We start from the raw sequence: 19,099 nt of genomic DNA, 5'->3' as shown, positions 1-19,099 counted from the left end.
TGTAATGCCCGATGGAAATTGTATCGGATGTTATTGCGAGAGATATCGATCTGTTCGAAGGTAATAGAGATGATTTGCGAATTGATTCGTTTCTTTTTATTTCTGCGATTATTGTGGAAGGATATTTAATTTTTATTAGTATTATTCGTGATTCGAAATATATTCCTTCCATTTTTTAAGAAATAAAATCTTCAAAGATTTCACTGTTTCTCTTATTCGAGTCAAATATAGAAACAAATAACTTTTTTATTCCTTGTTATATCATGTTGCAATAAAATTCATTCCATTTTTGAAACACTAAATCATAATGATAAACGATTATTTTATATTATTATTGCTATCACATTAATCGTATAATTCAGGTGTGTTCATCAATTTATGGTCGCTATCGAATCGATATTTTTATTTTCATTCGATGACATTCGATGATATTTGTATGGTTATATATTTTTTTATCTGATAAACATCGTCTGGACATTTTTCTTATATAAATATTTCTTCGTATAATTTAAATTAAAAAAAGAAAAAGAAACTAACACCTCAATAATTCAAACAAAGATTACTTTGTACATTTCCCAAAAAAAATCATCTCGTTCCAATAAAATAAGTCACTCGAGACTCGTAACTTGTTTCAACATCGTCCCATATTCTCGAACGATCGCGAAGAATATGTTTTACAATTTTTGAGATAAGGATTATAGTTGCACCGAGGAATAAAACAAACTTTTCCTCCCGCGAACGGAACCATGATCGATATTTAAAAATATATATCGTCCCATAACGATATTCCTCTCGTTTCACAACGAAATCGCGTTACATTTTTCAAAGCTCGTTCTCGAGGCTTCGAGTTATGACAAATGTAACGCGTCGAGAGAATCGGATCCGGAGGGTTGCGCGCGGTGAATATAAAGGATATTCGTTTTTATCTCAGACGTATCTTCCTTCGATATTCGATAAAAAATCGCTCTCGTCTTGACTCTTCATGCGATTGGTCTTGTATTCTTCTTCTCTTCGTTCTTTTCTTTTTTTCTTTTTGTCCAAGTACAAGTTCATCAGCCTCGATAGACACGAGAAGATCGTTCAGTTATGACGATCGTGTATAACGATTGAATGATTCGGATCCATCTCCCTTCTTTTTATAATCGCGATAAAAAAAGGAAATTTAAAACGAGTGAAATTCTATTTGAATTTCGACGAGAGAAAGAAAAATTAACCTTTTCGGTACGGCAGTCGTCCCCGTACTGAATTATAATATCGGCGACAGCTCGTGTTTATATTATTATCGAAATGTCGTTTCGTTTCGAACGCACAAATGAATTTAAATTCTTTGTTTATAATAGCGGATTATTAAGCCTATAATCTTATTACGAAACTTGCCGATATCCTATAATAAATTACTCCGTATCCACCGACAGATTAAATCATCGGCACAGGGAATGCAAGGCATTGGATCTTGGTGCATTTGTGCACACGTGCAAAAAAAGAAAAAAAGAAAAAAAAAAACGATCGGTCGTTTTATGTAAGCGATTTGAGCAACTATCGTGTTATTAAGAGTAATCAATCTTACATAAGATCGGAAGATTCGAAGAGGAGGCGGTGGCTCGATTCGATATCCGAAGGCGCGTTTATTCAAATTTCAATTTCATCGATAGATAAAATAATCAGTCGAAGGATCGATTAAATTTGAATTGCGTAATCGAGTTGCGGGATCGAAATAATGAGATATTATCGATCAGGCACGATCAAGTCGATTTCAACTGTGGTAATTAAAATTCTTCTCGTAATATTTCGATGTATTTTTGTATTATTATTATTATTATTATCATTATTTTTCTCTTCATTTTTCATTGTATTTTCACGAGGATGGATAATTAATTAGTCTCGGCTTGGAACATTTTAACTTGTTGGCGTTGCGTAACTTCATTATGATGGTATGACCGGATAATTAATGTAGGATTACATTTCTTAACCAAGCTTTACTCATAATTTCGTTAATAACGAAACTGGTGACTGGTAACCATCCACGATTTGTCGTAAGTTGTTGGGATCGTATTTCGTTTTTAAAGAACTTTTTAATTCTGCTCACATTTTTTTTTTTTTTTTTTCTCCCTCTGTTACGCTTCACTTGCAGGAACACAAGTCTGATTAAAAGTTTATTAGAGAGTTTGGAGATAGGTAGAAAAAATGGAAGATAGAAAAAATATTGACGTTGCAAATTGTTGAATGTTTTAATCCGTGAGAATGGAGTTTAAAGAATGTGAAAAAAGGGTATTTAAAATTTTGAAAATCAAGCGAGAAATTAACAGTGATTTCCTTTTTCTCCTATTTATTCCACTGAAACTTAAATTTAAAACATTTTTCTAACGATATAAAAATATTCGATTGGATAGAAAACGATCTAAAAGACTTGTAAGGGTAAAAAAAAAAAATTAAAAAGTTATAAAGGATTTGTTATTGAAATTTAAATTATTGTGCAAAAATCTTTTGTAATATTTTAAAATATTTTTCTTTGCTTATTAATAGAAAATATATGATTATACGTAGAAAATTACCATCGATTATAATTTCGTTAAAATCAAAAATGCGATATTCATCGACTAATTCTTAATCACAGATACTCTTCAGATAATATTTAGATAAATAGTTTTTTTTTTATAATAAATTACTAGCAATTTTTTACGTAACGACGAGCAGTAATTGACACTTGAATTATCTCTTTGAGTATCCTTCGCGAGTAAGATTCATTTGAGGAATCTCGATTGTCACAAATTTGCCATTTAATGCCTCATCCTCTATGTCATCCTCTTATCGATTACATAAACGTTGGTCAATTAATAGCAATTCCCTTGCACTTAATATCACAGATGTCAAATATCTGTCCAATTATCATTCTTGATGGATTAAATTGTGATAAAGTGTCTGTTGAATAGTTAAATGTTTAAACAATTGTAAAGTAACGATTGATGAATTAAAAATCTGTAGAAGAAATATATGATAAATGATAATTTTATTATTTTTGTAATTGAAGTTTTTTCGAATTTTTTTTTTAATCTCTAATTTTATTGAATCGTTTTAAAGTTGGAAAATATAATAAAAAATATAGAATAATGCATAAGAGGAGAGATTTTGTTTACTTTTTGTGTAAAATAACATAATGAATGTTTGTAAGATTCAGATATTTTCAAATTAGTACTTGTACTTCATTTTCTTGAAATTGATTCTTAAATTTCATTTTTATTTTTATGAAAGAGGAAAATTTAAAATCGTTGGAAGAGGTATTTCTGCAATTTTTATTTCTATTAAATTTTAATTTTAATTTTATTATGCAATAAAATTTATTAACAAAAGAGTTATTTCCAAAATCAATTAAACTTAGGATTTAGCAATTTTTAATTGTTTAGAAGAATTTCTAAATAGTTTTTAATAATGTTTTCCCAAACTCATATTATTTAAGTGTCAACTGTGTACAAATAATTTACTAGATAAATATTCCACGTGTCGTTTAGAATTAATGTAATCTAAATAGAAAACGTTTTTAGAATACATGAGCTAGTTTGTCATAATTTTGATAAAAACTAGTAAGTTTATGTTAAAAGTAAATGTACACGTTGTCGCAATATTGAAGGAAATGGAATAAAAATAGAAAAAAAAAATTAAATAAAGCGCCATAAATCTGAAACTGTCGTTAAAAAATGTCATTATCAAGCCAACAATGTTGTAAACATCATATAAACAAAGTATTTTTCTATATATATCTTGATAAAAATAGGTGATAGAAGAAATTGTGGAAAAGTATAAGGAAAATATTTGAAAAGATTGTTTTAATCTCGTCATTTCTCTGATATTTTATCATTTTATTTTTACAGAAATTTAATGATATAATATTATTATATAACATTATACTATAATTATGTTAAATTTGAAACATAAATAATTTTTTTTTCATTATATAGATAAAAGATAATTTCAATTCATATTTTTCCCAATAATTAATTTGTTTCGTTATTCCAGAGATTTTTATCATAAAAATCATTAATTTTAAAAAGTTATCTCCGATCTTCCTTTAAATATAACTTCTTTGACGATATTTTCAAGTTCTCCTATAAGAATGTTACACGCATATACTAATTATTCAATGTTAAATTGAATTTATCTGATTTATAATCGTATATAATATAAAAATTTTCTTTTTTTTCCATATACGATTAATAACAAACGATTATAAATCAAAAAATTCAATACGCAATATCTGTCGTTCAAATTCATTGGTAGCGTCACATGCACATAAGAATTATTTCTTTATTATTTCTCGCAAACAAAATTTTACAAAACGCAGATTTATCTAATCTTTTTTTAAAATTACAATGTCAAAATATTATTTACGATTATAAGGGGGGAGGCGGGGACAAAATTTTCCAACGTACAAAATTATGAATATTAAATCGTTAAAATTCGCAATTTATTCCTTAACAAAGCCAACAAAACTTACGAGATACTAAATTATCCATTCTTCTTAGGCGCATAAAGCTGTGAGCATTAAATTATTAAAAATCGCGGTTTATTTCTTACAAAGGCTAACAAATCTAACAAAATGTTAAATTATTCAATTTTCTGAATTGCCAATTTTCTAAATTAAAAATTCCAAAGGCACACAAGGTACTAAACGTTAAATTATTAGAAATCGCAATTTATTTCTTATTTTATTTAATTTCATTTACAAAGACTAAGACGCCAAATGCCGAATTATCCAATCTTTGAAATTAACCGAAGCAAAAAACACGATTTGATTTCGATGCTTTCCCTCGAGTCGACGTTTCTCTAAGTCGCATCAACGATTCCAATCACGTATCGAAGCGTGTGTCAAATACATCATAATTCACGATGACGAGAGAGAGAGAGAGAGAGAGGGAGAGGGAGAGAGAGATCTCGAATATTGAACAATAATTTTCGTAATGCGTGCATGTTCTCGTTAAATAATGTTTAGTTTCAATTATAGTATAATTTCGTGTATAATTTCACGATTTTAAATTACAAAAAGATTGTATTCTTGTGAATACAATACGAATTAATTAATTAATACTCTGTGAAATTCCAATGAGAAATCGTTGTATTATTTATGAATTTTTGATTTAAATGTTAAATTCTTCTAACACTTCGTTGTGTATAAGTTGATAGGATATTCATTTATTCAAGTTTGGATAAGAAAATGCTGCTTATCAGTGATAATTCCGCGTAAAGCAAAAAACTGCAGATAAAGTTTAAAATATTTATCTATAATTACGGGTTATTTAAAATGTTTTGCGCGTCTTTCAATTTATTAGAACGAATATTTGTGTCTAGGAAAGCTTATCTACAAAAAAAAAAAAAAAAAAAGAAAAAGAAATTGATCGGACTTCAAGATTGTTAAATATACCTTCTATTTATTATTAATTATATGTAAATTATCTTAATTATCATTATTAATTGATAATTTTTCACGGAATACTTATCAAAATTTAAAAATACAAATTTTTCCTTAAACGAAATCGTTTGAAAATTATTTTAAAATTCTAATCTTTCCCCACCAAAATTATTTAAAAATTATTCGATAATCCTTTTCCTCGGTGAATTTTTCCATAAATATTCGCGTTGTCAGATCATTAAAGATGCAAGTCATTAAGGATAGATGAATCGAATCTGTCCATGAACATCTCGCTTCCTTCACACGAGGTACACGCCATTACCATTTACATACGTAGCCCTGAAATTTTTTGAATTCTATTCTACATCGCATTTGCGTGTATTGAATAATGGAAAAAAAAAAAAGGAAAAGAAAATCTAATCTACGCAATGAATGGATAGAACCAGTGCAATTTTCCCATTGTTCCTATTTGCAAAGTACAATGTCTTCTCATTGCCACGCCTCCTGGTTATCTGAATTATTCATGGAAATGAAAAAGATATTTTTCACGAGGTAAAATGCAACTTCGTCGAGGAGGAAGATCGTTTTTAAAGGGCAATTTAATTTTTTGAGGGGGAGCGAATTGCCACTCAATGGCCCTGCGTTTAAACGTCACTTTACCGAAGACATTGTCGTTCAAGGATTTACTTACATCGCGAGGAAAATTGAATTTTGTTGGATGAATGGAAAGAATGTGGCACTTTCGAAATCTCGTTGATCTCGTTGGGGAAAAAATGGTGGTGAACTGGAAAATTATCACAGAGGAGATTGTGTTAAATAAACTGCGTTATGTAAATTAAAAAAAAAAAATTATTGAAAAAGCGATTTTTATGATTTGATATTTCGTTAATTGACAAAGGAAAGAATTTCCAATATTTTTACTCTGATAATTTAATATTCTAAAGGAATTTTAATTATTTTAATATTTTTAATTTAGATGTTCGATATTTGGCGTTGATAAAGAAAATTGATAAAGAAAAAAAGAATTTTCAATTGCAAGAAAATAATTTAGCATTCATTTAAGAATTTCCAATGGTAGAATTTCATCAGATAAAAAGAATTTTGAATTTGTTTGAATAATGATACAAAAAAGGCTGTCAAAATTAAAATTTTCTTTTCTGTAGACAATAGTCTCACTTAATCTATTATTTATAATTATAATTCATTATTTAATAGAATATTAAAGAACTAGTTTCTGAAGCATAAACAAATATTTTTTAAATTTTCAAATTTCAATAAAAATTATTTTCGTAATTTTCAAAAGATTCTCTTTTATTGAATCTTAAAGACTGAAATTCGTATCGTAGAAATCAATCGCACGTTGATCTTGACATTCTGCTAATTTTCCTCGCGATCGTGTGAAAAATGAAATATAAAGCGTGGAAATGCGGATACCATTGTGGAAAAGGAATTTCCAGATACTCTGTAGAGTATTTATCGAGGGATGTGAGAGGAGTTACCTTGACCTCGCTCGTCATAGATATCGTTTCTGCTATACGATATTTCGTTTTCTTATCTTCACTGAAGCCGCAATTACTATCTATCCGATTGCTTAACGCTTCGTTGCAATCGATTCGAAAAAGAAAAATTTACAAGAATAAAAATGGACAGATCAACTTTTCCATTTGGTAAACTCGTGTTTCCATCGTGATGGAATTTATTTTTACATTCGTGATTCTCGATCGAGGAATTTTTTCGAGCTCGAAACAATCAAAATATGGATATGTACATAACTTAATTGTGAAAAAAAAAGGGAAGTTAATCGTATTCGAGATTTTTAAATATATTATGCAAATTAATATATTTAATAAAAAAATATAGCAGTTAAATTAAAAACTAATTATTTAGTTTGATAGATTTTTATTTTTTTCGAATTTTTATTTATAATTTCTATGTATTTAGTTATCTTAATAATATTAGTTTGGATGGTTTAACGTGGTTCTAGAAATTTTTGAACGCGAAAAACAAATTGTAAATTGATACTTGACATTAATAAAGGTATTTGACTTATCTTTTTGTTAAATATTTATTCTATTATATATTTTTCAACTTTTGTTTAATATTTTTCATATAAATCGTATTTCATTAAATAAAAAACACTTATCGTACAATCAGATTTAATTTATAAGTATGTTCGTATCTTATCGAATTTTTTCAATTAAGTATTTTTCAATAAGTCTCAAAATATTAATAAATATTGATAGACGATGGTCGAGGATGCAAACATTTATAAGTAAAAGGAATAAAAATAAGAAAAAAAAAGGAAGAAAGTTTAATAAATACATTTTTATAACGAAATTATTCCTTTATTTTATTAATATATAATCATTTTTATCGCGTACAATTTTATATATATCTTTAACAAACATTATTTGCGAATGATTCTTCATTAGTTTCCCGATAAATTAATTATTTTTGAATGTATAATGAAAACGAAGAGATGTCGTTCGTTTTTGTATGGAAATTTGTTAAAAAATGAAATAATTAACGTGCTTTTAATTAAAATACTATGGAACAGCAGACTGATATATCAAGTTACAAAGAAATAATGATTTTAAATGGTAACAAAGAGAATTTTTTAAAAAATACAAGATGTTTATCTAAAATATACAAAGCTCAACTATTCTAATTAAATTATGGATTTCTGCAAAATATCTTTTATCTTATAAAAAAAATAGGGCCAAAGCAAACATCTCTTAAATCCCTTTCATCCCTTAAATATTGTACAATTTGTCATGTTCAAATTTCGGAATAAATGCATATTTGCATCTGTAGTTTACTCATATGGAGTGGTTTACTCAATATTCAGAGGATAATATTTAATAGCTAAAACACACTCATCTTTCCCACCTTATATTTATTTTTTTAAATTCAATTTCTCCACATGTATATATACAAACCACTCAAAATTATTTAAATTCACTTCAAATCATCCTGGAATTCCATTCCAATTCCCATCATCACAATCCCCAAATTCACAAATTCATCAAATTCGCCCTCCCAGTCTCTCCCTTAAAAAAAGAAAGAAGCAAGAAAAATATGCCTACGAAACTGCACCACGAAATCGCGACATGTGTCCTCCGTTGCGTTCGACACCTTCGATCACGGATCCTCGTCACGTGCGATCAAAGAAGAAGAAGATCCCGAGAGAAAAAAACAGTCGCGCGAAGCCTTTCGCCTTGGCCTAAGATAAACGTAGCTGAAACTTTAATCGGCGACCAATCACGCCGGGGGAGTGTTCCGTGCCAGACCAATGAACAGCGCCTCCTTATCAACCTGGCCACACACATATAAACCGAGCACCGGTTCCGTCCACCGTGCAGAAAGGGTCCGGCCAAACCGAACTTCCTATAACCCACGTAACCGCAATTTTTCCTTCCCCACACATCCATCTACCGTGCAAATCGTCGCTCGGCTTATTAACTCACTAACTCTCCTTATTACTTAACCACGAACGTTGGGACTCGAAGACGTTGGAGGCTTCCGCTCGCGTCGTGTGCCGCAACAGCGGCCAGCCAACTGTCAGCGGAAGGCCGAGCGCGATCGCTCGTTATAACGCTGCTGCTCGTTCGTTAAAGTGGCGCTCCACGCGCGTATCAGTCGGTCGGTCGATCGTCGTACGATTCAGCCGCGTGCCTAGCCAGCAGCCCAGCCGTGGGTGGACGAGGAAAAAAGAAAGAAGCGCGCATTGTTCCCGTGGCAGCGGGAATAAACTGTCGAACGGGCATTCGTCTCGTCCGTTGTTTAGTTGGCCACCCACCCCCTCGGGAGGAAACGAGGATGCCAGCAGCAGCCGGACTTTTCGCGTTTCTCGGCGTCGCTCTGATCGCCTCCTTGACCGATGCCGCCTCCATCAGACGTGCCAACCGCAAGGCCATGGACTGCTATAGGTGAGTGAAAGGGAAACGGCCAAGGCGCGGAGAGGCGCTGCGTTCTGCTTCCAAGTAGAATAGATACCCTGGCCTCGCGTTATTGTATATACAACAGAGTAGTGGGATAGAAGTTTGGTTATTTCTTATTCGAAAATTTTTCGTTTTCTTTTGCTTTTTTACACGTGTGTCGAACGTGCATGTGCGTTTATCTTAGGTTGGCCTAATTTTTCTTTTTCTTTTCCGATTGAAATTAATAATAATTCGAAAATAAGCGAACGAATTTAAAAAAAGAGTCGGAGCCAGATAGCGGTGGATAGTTGTTTTAGTCGATTGTCTTGTTGTGAAGAAGAAAATTGTGCGTTATAATTATATACTTTGATATAATAAAAAAAAGTCCCTGACTGGTGGTTATGTAATGAGAGATACGATAGAAGCTCGAATCCGAACGTGGATTGTTAAACGAATTTTTATAGTATTTGTTTATTGCAATTTCACTAATCGGAAAAATTAGACGTACAATTCTATGGGATTCTTGGTTTCATAATAAAAATTATCTAGAATAATAGAAGTTTAACCAGCTATATACTCTTGGCCCAGATATTTTTTCTTTGACAAAAAGATAGAGGGAGAGAGAAAGAGAGAGAGAGAGATTTTTGTTTGTTCTTTTTGGGATTCTTTTTTTTTTTGGAGAAGGGCTGGTTTCTTTTGTTTCTTTGAACGGGATTTCTTTGTTCTTGGTATGAATTTGGGATTGAGGAAGAGAGGTTTGGATTAGGATGTTGAAGAAATGTGTTCAGGAAGGATTGAAAAATTTAAGATGGTTGAACATTTTGATAAATGAGAAATTTTTTGATATTATAGTAATTATACGTTGAGAATAATTTTACAGTTTTATGCACAACTCTTGTACAAAAATAAGACAAATCTTTGCTTTAGTTTAGTAAATTTACACGTTAATTTCCATTAAATTATTAAATCAATATTTTGTATAATTTTTAAAATTAATTTTGCCAATTAAAATTAAATAAAATTGGTTTAGTTCAGGATTCGATCGAAGTCTCTCTTAAACACGTCTTCGTAAATCATATAGTTCAATTTACGCATAACTCTTGATGAAACTCCTATTAATACCTAATCAATGAATTTTATTTATTATCCATTCGCGTCGAAATTATTAATAAATCGTTTTACTCCATCTTAATTGATCTTAATGGAATTACCGTTTGTCCAAAGGATTAAATAGGAAATTAGCCTTCGATTGATTAAATCCTCTTTTTATTCCAGGCAAATTGATATCGTTTAAACAAAGAGGAACGAGAAGTCAATGCCTGGTAATTATAACGATAATACTCGAGAGCGAATAATTATGTCGGAGTTTACAGTCGGTTTCTATATTTGCCAGTGGTATTTTCCTTTCACCTCACTCGAGAAAAATAATTTCGATTGTTGTGACTGCGAAAAATTCGACTAGATCGATTAGACGATAATTTTGTGAATCGATACAGCGTTTACTCGTCCGTTATTTATCAAACATTGAAAATTATTTTTATTGTCTATTTACTGTAAAAAAGCAAACAGTGGAACGGTAAACGTGTAATGTAATAATTTTGTAGAGTAATTAAAACGAAAGGAAAAGATCTGTGATAAAAAAAAAAAAGAAAGATCGATTAAAATTATTTGAAAGCAAGCGTAGATCTTTTATCAAAATTTCAACGATCCGTAAAATAAAAATAGATTTCGAATTGTTTTGTATAAAATAGAAGATATCTTTGTTTAGATATCTGTTTAGATTGAAATCACTGTGTCACTCAAAAATTTAGATTACTTACTTACATTTGTATCCAATCTGATTAATTAAAAATTAATCAATAAATTTCAGAGAACGAATCGTTCCACAAAATCATTCAATCCACGGCAATCGAGAACATTTTATTTAATAATTCAAAATTCTTGGAAAAATTATTCGTATCAAAATGAGCAAAAAAGAAAAAAAAAAGAAATTATTAATAACTCTGACCACAGACATTCGACATTCATTGCACGCTCGTGTAATTATAATCAACAACATATTCAACACATTATAATTGCACGAGTTCTCGTTTTTTTTCCCCTCTCAGTATTTTAATAACCGCAATAAAAGTTCGAATTTTCTCGATAAATTCGTCGTCTAAGCAACATCATTTCCGCGCTAGAATTATCAGAACGGTTCGAAACCTCAGATAAACTTAGTCCATTTTTACATATTGAATATATGTACACGTATACGTGAGGTTGGTTGATAAAATGAATGAAATTCTGATATCATCGGGATATTACGTTTTAGAGCGATATAGGAAGTACTAAACATGAACAGGATTTGACTCGATTGTTATGAAAACATGCACTTCCTCTGATTCGATCATATTTACGCTGTTTTTTTCTTTTTTTTTCTTTTTCTTATTCTGAGAGCGTGATAAACAATTGATGTTATATTACAACATATGTTTCGCAATAGATTCGAATATTCTGGAGAATGATGTATAGATTTGTAATTTGTTGGACTAGATTTTTGAACGTTTTTACATATTTATGAAGCTGCAAATTTATGAATTTCGGGGAAAATTTAATCTCAGTTTTGCATAACATTTTTTGTAAATTGTGTAAACGAGTGATTTGGAATTTGAATTTACAATTTTTTTAAGTATTCATTTTTTTAAAATCAGAATTAAAATCCTGCAATCATCGAGATTAAAACTCGCAATTAAAATTTTAAATCTTGAAAGATTTTGAAAAATTTTAATCTTTGAAATGATAATTTCCAAAACTCTTTTATATCGTTAAAAATTAAACTCGAAAATTCGATATTTAATTCAATTCATTTACAAAAGTAAAGAAAGCAAGAAAGTTTGTGAACTTATTTATCCTTTCAACTCTTCCAAATCTTCTTACTTCAAAAAAAATCTCAAATTTCTAACAAATCAAATTGTTTAAAACTTTTTCCAAGAGCATTGCAAACAATCAATCACATACATAAACGCACTTCGTTCGAACGACACAATATATATATATATATCTATGACTCTTCAGAGAAAGAGAAAAAAAAGTAAAAAATAAAAATTCGATAAAATAATCAGTCTCACGTATCTTTTTGTTAAATCGTCGATTTTTAGATAAAAATAGTATCTTTGTTCTAAGAAAAAATTCCGGAAATATTATATCTCGTATCTCGTAATTAATTGCAAAATATAAAAAGAGTTACATGGATTTTATAACAACGAGCGAGTTTCTTTATCATTTATTTATTACGTATTTCTTCGATGCAAGGTTGATACCTAGTTTCTTTGAGAAACGGTACTTATTGTCGTTTATCCTTTTTATGCAATCGTTTCAGTCGACCACACGTGTCATTAGATTCGACGTTTTTGCAGACATTAAACGGAATGAGAATTCAAACTAAAAAAACGTCGAAAGGAAATGGAATGAGAACAATAATGAGATCGATAAAAATAATTGCTTGCAAGATTTTTAAAAAATTACGGTTGTCTTTATATGCAGATTTGACAGAATAAAATATAATGGATTTTATTTTTTAGAAATGAGAGAATAGATATTCTAAAGAAATTCTTGAAAAATTTTTAGATGATGTTCTTTTTTTGAATATCTTAGAAAATTGTAGAAAATTGTACGAAATTGTAGGATTTTGGAATAATTTTTTGAAAAATTTATATTTGCTTTTATCTTATTTTATTGCCAGGAATTGTAATTTATGAAATCGTAAAAAATGACAGGGGAAAAATATAAAAAATATAAAAAATATAAAAAAAATGTTGAAAGTTGGAAGAAATTTATTTTCATTATTTCACACATTTCAAACTTAAAGATATTCAAATTATTTTTAAGTACATAAAAATTATAATATTATCACACGAGAAATTATTATTTCATTTTTTAATAATAGCTCGCTATCAAATTAATTATTGTTTATTATGTCTATGTACTTGTTACAAAGTAATTATGAATTTACGTCTATTTTATTTATTTATTAACGCATAGTCGATAAATAAAATTGTACTCAAGTTTTATAGATTCGTTTATTGATACAACTGATAGATAAAATCATTGGATATAAATAATCAATTTTTATAAGTGCAATCACTTTTTGGATTAAATATTAATGTACCAATAACAAAAATTACCGCCGATATTTATCGATACGAAGTAATTGATAACAATTTCAGCAAAAGTTTGTTCAGCAGATGTTTGGAGAAATAATACATTTTTTTAAAATGTTATTTCCAATTTAAAATCATTGAAAATACGATCAATATTTCACTTATACTCGGGGCACAGCTGCATTTATATCGGTACATCTGCGATATTTATTATACGAATTTTTCGATATATCAATATTTCCTATTTCTCGTGACTTATTTTCCATCGTATCAATTTTAATTAGAATTTTTCTTTTTTTATTTTTCTTCATTTTTACATTTATTACCGAAAATTAAATTACATCGTTTATTTTACGCGAAACGTAAAATAATAATTTTTCTTTCAATATGGCGAGAAATTATTTACTTGATATGATTGAAACGTAGAATAATAATCTTGCTTTCAATTATTAATACTTCGAAAAATAATTATTTTTCTTTTTAACCATCGAACGAATATCATTATTGTTTAATCTGTTTTTATCTTTGTACTTTGATTGGATTAAATATATTAATTCACTTAAATTTTAATTATGAATACGATAGAGTAACTTTAATCTAATCTATCTTTAATCTAATATGAAAACTGGTATGAGAAACAAAAAGTTTCAGTTTGAAAAGTTTAGTAGATAAAATTAAATTTTAATTAAAAATCTTTTTCAGAATATTCCTTTATTGTTACTAGATATTATCATTAAAAAAAAATACTAACAATTTTTCCTCTAAACAAACATAAATATTATATAAAACTTCTCTATTTTTTTTTTTTTTTTTTTTCATCAACAGCGAAGGGATCCTCTTTCAAATTTGTTTCAAACTTCAAACTTCAAATTGTTATAAGTCTTTAATTAACTTTTGTTCGTATTTTTAAAGTTTTCGTATTTCGTATTTATACTAATATAAATAATATTAAAATTATTGCATAACGAGCTTGCCATTATTCATACGATCATCTTATGAATATTTATTTATTACATTTTATATTATATTGATTTATATTGATTAGAATTTACTTCGCAAGAAGCATATTATTTTCGTAAATAATATGATGATTCATGAAAACGATCTATCAATTGAGCTTCTCGTTATAGATCTCGAGCACGTGTATTTGGTCATTCATGTTTGCATACGTTTCGTTGACTAAAGGCTTGATACACAATGTGCTGATTCAATGCTATCAGTTTGTAAAGCGTGTAAGTAATTATCATCAACCGTGAAGGCCTCTGTTCGTCAAAGGCAAGCGAAAAATCCTTTAAATTCCATAATTTGAATAATTTTAATGTTTGTTTTTCATTGAAAAAAATATTATAGTAGATTGTAGTAGAAAGAAATATAAAAGCATTTGACAAATCGTGTACGATATATTTAATTCTTTTATCAACAATTTATTTATTTTTAATAAAAAATTATTATTATTATTAAATTCTTCCTGTAATTTATAAACTATGAAGTTCTTCGAAACATATTGAAAAGTAAATGAAATTGTCAAATGATACTTTCAGCAAATAGATGATAAGAAAAATATAGAAAATGCATGATGCAATTTTGTTTGTTGCAATTATTAATAAATTCATACATGTATCGTTTCTAGGATATCGATTCGTCGAAAATGCAATATCATGGCTTAACCTCTTCTCTATAATATCACACAGCTTGAACAAATTGTCAAACACACAGTATATCAGAAACTTATTATATCAAGTTATATTACGACACAAATATTTATTAAATATTCGGTATGCATAAATGATTAAAAATATCGTTTTTCAATATCGTGATCTTCAATTTTTATATTAAAACTTTCTTTAATTCGTTATTTTATCATATAATCATATAATGTGATGTGATTTTCAGAATCTCATTAATTTAAAGATTTAATCGTGATCATGTTATAATTACAATTAAAATAACATAATAAAAATGAATAAATAAATCCTCAATATTTAAAAATACTCAATTATTCTAAAAGCAATTGTATTCTTTTAATATTTTAAATATTGTGGATATTTTAAATATTGTCGATGATGCGACACTAGCGCCACATGACCATTAACTACTGATAGCCAATATTTATTCATTTTTAATTCTTTATTAAATACTCCTATCTTTTTTTTTTACTTATTTTTCAAATATTCGATTATTATATTTTTCTACAAACGTGACGAAAATATATTTTGTTAATTCATGATCTGAAAGTTGTGCTTGAAACTATTCGTCGCATTAATTGCAGAAATAAAAAAATAATTCCAGTGTTAAAATTTATTTTTCGCTATTGGTAATCTGATTTCTCCGGGAAAGTCATCGAAAGAGAAAAAACTACGTACGTGTGCGAGAGAACAGCGGTGATCTCGTTCGCCGGCGCGGATTAAAACAACGAGAGCCAATGGTCCCGCGCTTTCAACGCTATTAAATGTAATTGAACCGACCTCATTGTTCCACTGTGAATTCAGTTCAATGCCTTACCTTCGAGTTCAAGGCTAATTCATAATTCATTGCCGATCTGCCTCGAGATTTCTATTTCTTTTTTTTTTTTTTTTCACCGATCGCCATTTGCTTTATTTGCAACTATTTCACGCTAAAAAGGAACGCGAATTTTTCTATTCGTGACTACTAAAAGTGATAGAAAATTTGGAAAATTGATGTGTTGCAAAAATTTAAAAAATCGAGTAAATATTGGATAAAAATTTCATGATATTGGAAAAAGCATAAATTTAAATGAAATTAGATCGAAATCAAATCAATATATTTAATTTTTACATTAATATATTAATAAATTTAGTATTTGTAATCGAAAAAGTAAATTATTTGGATAGTATCTTTGATTTTTTAAAAGATTTCATTTACACATTTGTTTCTTTATATTTGAAACGATAATCGAATATTATCTTATGTTAAATAATTTTCACAGTTTGATAAAAATTGTCACGTCGATTATAAAACTCGATAGATAAGCAGAATAATAGAATTTTATTTTCCAAATTCAATATGAAAGTATAATTCTCAAAGATCGAAAGAGAAAACTCGTGTTATCACCGATCTAAACTATTCCACAGCTTCGGAAAGAATTTCCATTTCCTTGGCGCTATCGGTTCACTTGAAAATAAAATTTTCCTCGTTCCTAGTATTGAATATTACGACACGAAAACATTTCTTAAAATTTTTAAAAATCAAAGGCAAACGTTCTTATTACTAATCAAAGTTATCCCATTTCACCTTAAACCAGGTTTCCATTTTCATTTCTTATCCTGCTTTTAACACTGTGAGAACCAATAATGCGACACTAGCGCCACCATGACCATTAACTACCCATGACACCCATTCCCTTAAGAATCGAACTTTTCTCTACTTCTTCCAACAAACACAACAACATAAGAATAATAATTTTAAGAAAGTATTTGCGTTAAAATATTCTTGATCTAGAAGTCTTGGAAATTATTTAAAAATCCAAAAGTGTCGTGGATACTTTAAGAATAAGGGAAGAGGAGTTGTTTTAAAAAATTTGTCGGATATCGTTTGAATCGTCGTAGTTTAAAAGCGATCAGTTTTTTCGTTTGTCGAAGGTAGGCAATGATTCGCAATGAAAAAACAGCCATTTCGATCCGGTATAATGTCGCCATAAAGGCAGGTTTTACGAGCTCGATGAAAGCCTACTCTTCGATATCCCATAAATTCGTGATTCTGGTTGATGTCGAGGCAAAATGTTCAATGATTGAACACCATTTCTCGTTACAAGTTTGAATTATAATCTAAGAATCTAGAATTCGTATTTAATTTGAGCAAATGTGATCGTAATACGTGAAAAGAACGATAAGAATATGAATGTTATCGTTATTGATAAACGGGATGATTTAATGTATAAAAAAAATGGTAATGGTTGTTGAATTACAAATTACAATTGTAAAATTTTATTGTTGAAGATTTATAATAGAACATGAAAAAAAATTTAATTACATTTTAATCCTAAATTTTTTATTTTTTGTTGCTTGCAATGTTTTTATTTTTATTATATCTAAATATATATAAATATTTAAAATTGTTGTAAAATTGGAATAATTTATATTTTATTTTTAATTGTTCAATATCTTGTCGGTATTTAATTTGAAATGCAAGCTGTAGAAATAAAGTATTAGTTATGACAGCAGATGAAAACAAAGTTGATAATGATAAATTAATCAATTGAGTTAAGATTTTATTATCGAAATTTAAAATATAAGGAAAATAATTTTTATTCATATATTTTTTGTTCTTTCTTGTATTTGTGCGCCTTTTATCTTGATAGAAACCTGTGTTTTTCATTAATAATTAAGCTTGAACGTCAATTATTGAAAAATGTAGAATTTGTTTAATGTTAATGTAATTTATTTTTCTTTATTTTATGTATTTACTTTTTTGCGATATGTCAGTTTTTAATATTTGTAGAATCAATTAGTGTCTCGAGATAAGTAATATTATTTACATAACAAGAAATAATATTATATTTTTAACTGAAGAAAAATTTATATACTAATTGCATATTTTTTAAAAATAATTGTTTTTTTTTTTTTGATATATCGTTGTAATATAAGTTTTTGAAATGCAGAGAGATAAATAAAAATTGAAAAGCACGAAGTTTTCCTTTCCAAGAGCATATTTTCGCGAGAAATAAATACGCATTATTTAGACAAACTTTTGATATAAATTTTTGCATAAATTCGAGATGTAGCGAACATAAAGAAATATTTTTTAGATTATTTAAATACTTGTTTTATCATCTTATTTTTTCATCAAATTTTTTATCTTATCTCTCCATTCCTAATAATTCCAATAAATTTCACGGATTTTTTTTCAAAATTTGCCCAAATAATTTTCAGTAAATAGTATTTCATAATATACAATTAATTTTATCTTGAATGAAAGGAATTTCCAAGTAGACTGATAAAAACTATAAATATTTTACAGTTTTTAAATTATTTATTTCTTTTTGATTGTTTATTATCAAAAAGAGAAATAATTACACAATTTTCATTTTTTCATTTTATTTCTATTAACTTCTTTCTGTAAATCATTATCTTTTTAATATTCGAAGAATTAAGAAATCGAAAAAATAATTAATTTTTAATTTTTCATTCCACTAACTTTCTTTCCTTGCAAATTATCAATATTCAAACAATCACAAGAAATACAATGCATATCAAGTATTATTCGACGAAAACTACTGGCACTCTCCAATATTTATCCCCAAAGATCAAAGGTAAAAGCCGATAAAAAGAAGGACCAAAAGCACGCATCGAAAATTCCTATTATTTCCGCCTCTTCGTTTTCCTTTGCAAAACGTTTTCCTTTCGGAAACATTTCGCGCGTGTCGCGTAAAAGAATCGTGGATGGGAAACACGGGAAATAGAAATGGGCGAATTTTATTACTTCCACACGCTGAAGATACCGGAGGAAATTATTTCGCAGCTGTTCAAGCTCATAAAAACCGTGCTGATCCGTATCTGGAGCAATAAGCCGGATATTCGCGATAAAGCGTGACTCCAGCTGCATAAAGCGTGAAATTTAAATAGCCAAAGAAGTTGAACGTCTTAAAATCCTTCTCAGGATGCCTACAATGAAAATAG

At 28.5% G+C, this 19,099-nt stretch overlaps 1 protein-coding gene across 2 annotated transcripts in view; it reads left to right on the top strand.

The window, feature by feature from the left end:
- The window catches only part of LOC108003141 (trehalase), a 66,097-nt gene that overhangs the window by 20,145 nt on the left and 26,853 nt on the right, over nucleotides 1-19,099 (top strand). The window contains exon 1 of one of the 2 annotated variants that reach the window (XM_017065270.3): nucleotides 3,829-9,330. The exons of the other annotated variant lie outside the window; for it this stretch is intronic. Within the exon in view, the coding sequence (XP_016920759.1) occupies nucleotides 9,221-9,330 (110 nt within the window). The 5' untranslated portion in view covers nucleotides 3,829-9,220. Of the gene's footprint in view, nucleotides 1-3,828; nucleotides 9,331-19,099 lie in introns of those variants that run through there. 2 annotated transcript variants of the gene reach the window in all.

This window comes from Apis cerana, linkage group LG14 (genome assembly GCF_029169275.1).
Source record: "Apis cerana isolate GH-2021 linkage group LG14, AcerK_1.0, whole genome shotgun sequence".
Classification (NCBI taxonomy): domain Eukaryota; kingdom Metazoa; phylum Arthropoda; class Insecta; order Hymenoptera; family Apidae; genus Apis; species Apis cerana.
The sequence above is the reverse complement of the archived record's forward strand: the minus strand, read 5'-3'. Positions and strand labels throughout refer to the sequence as shown.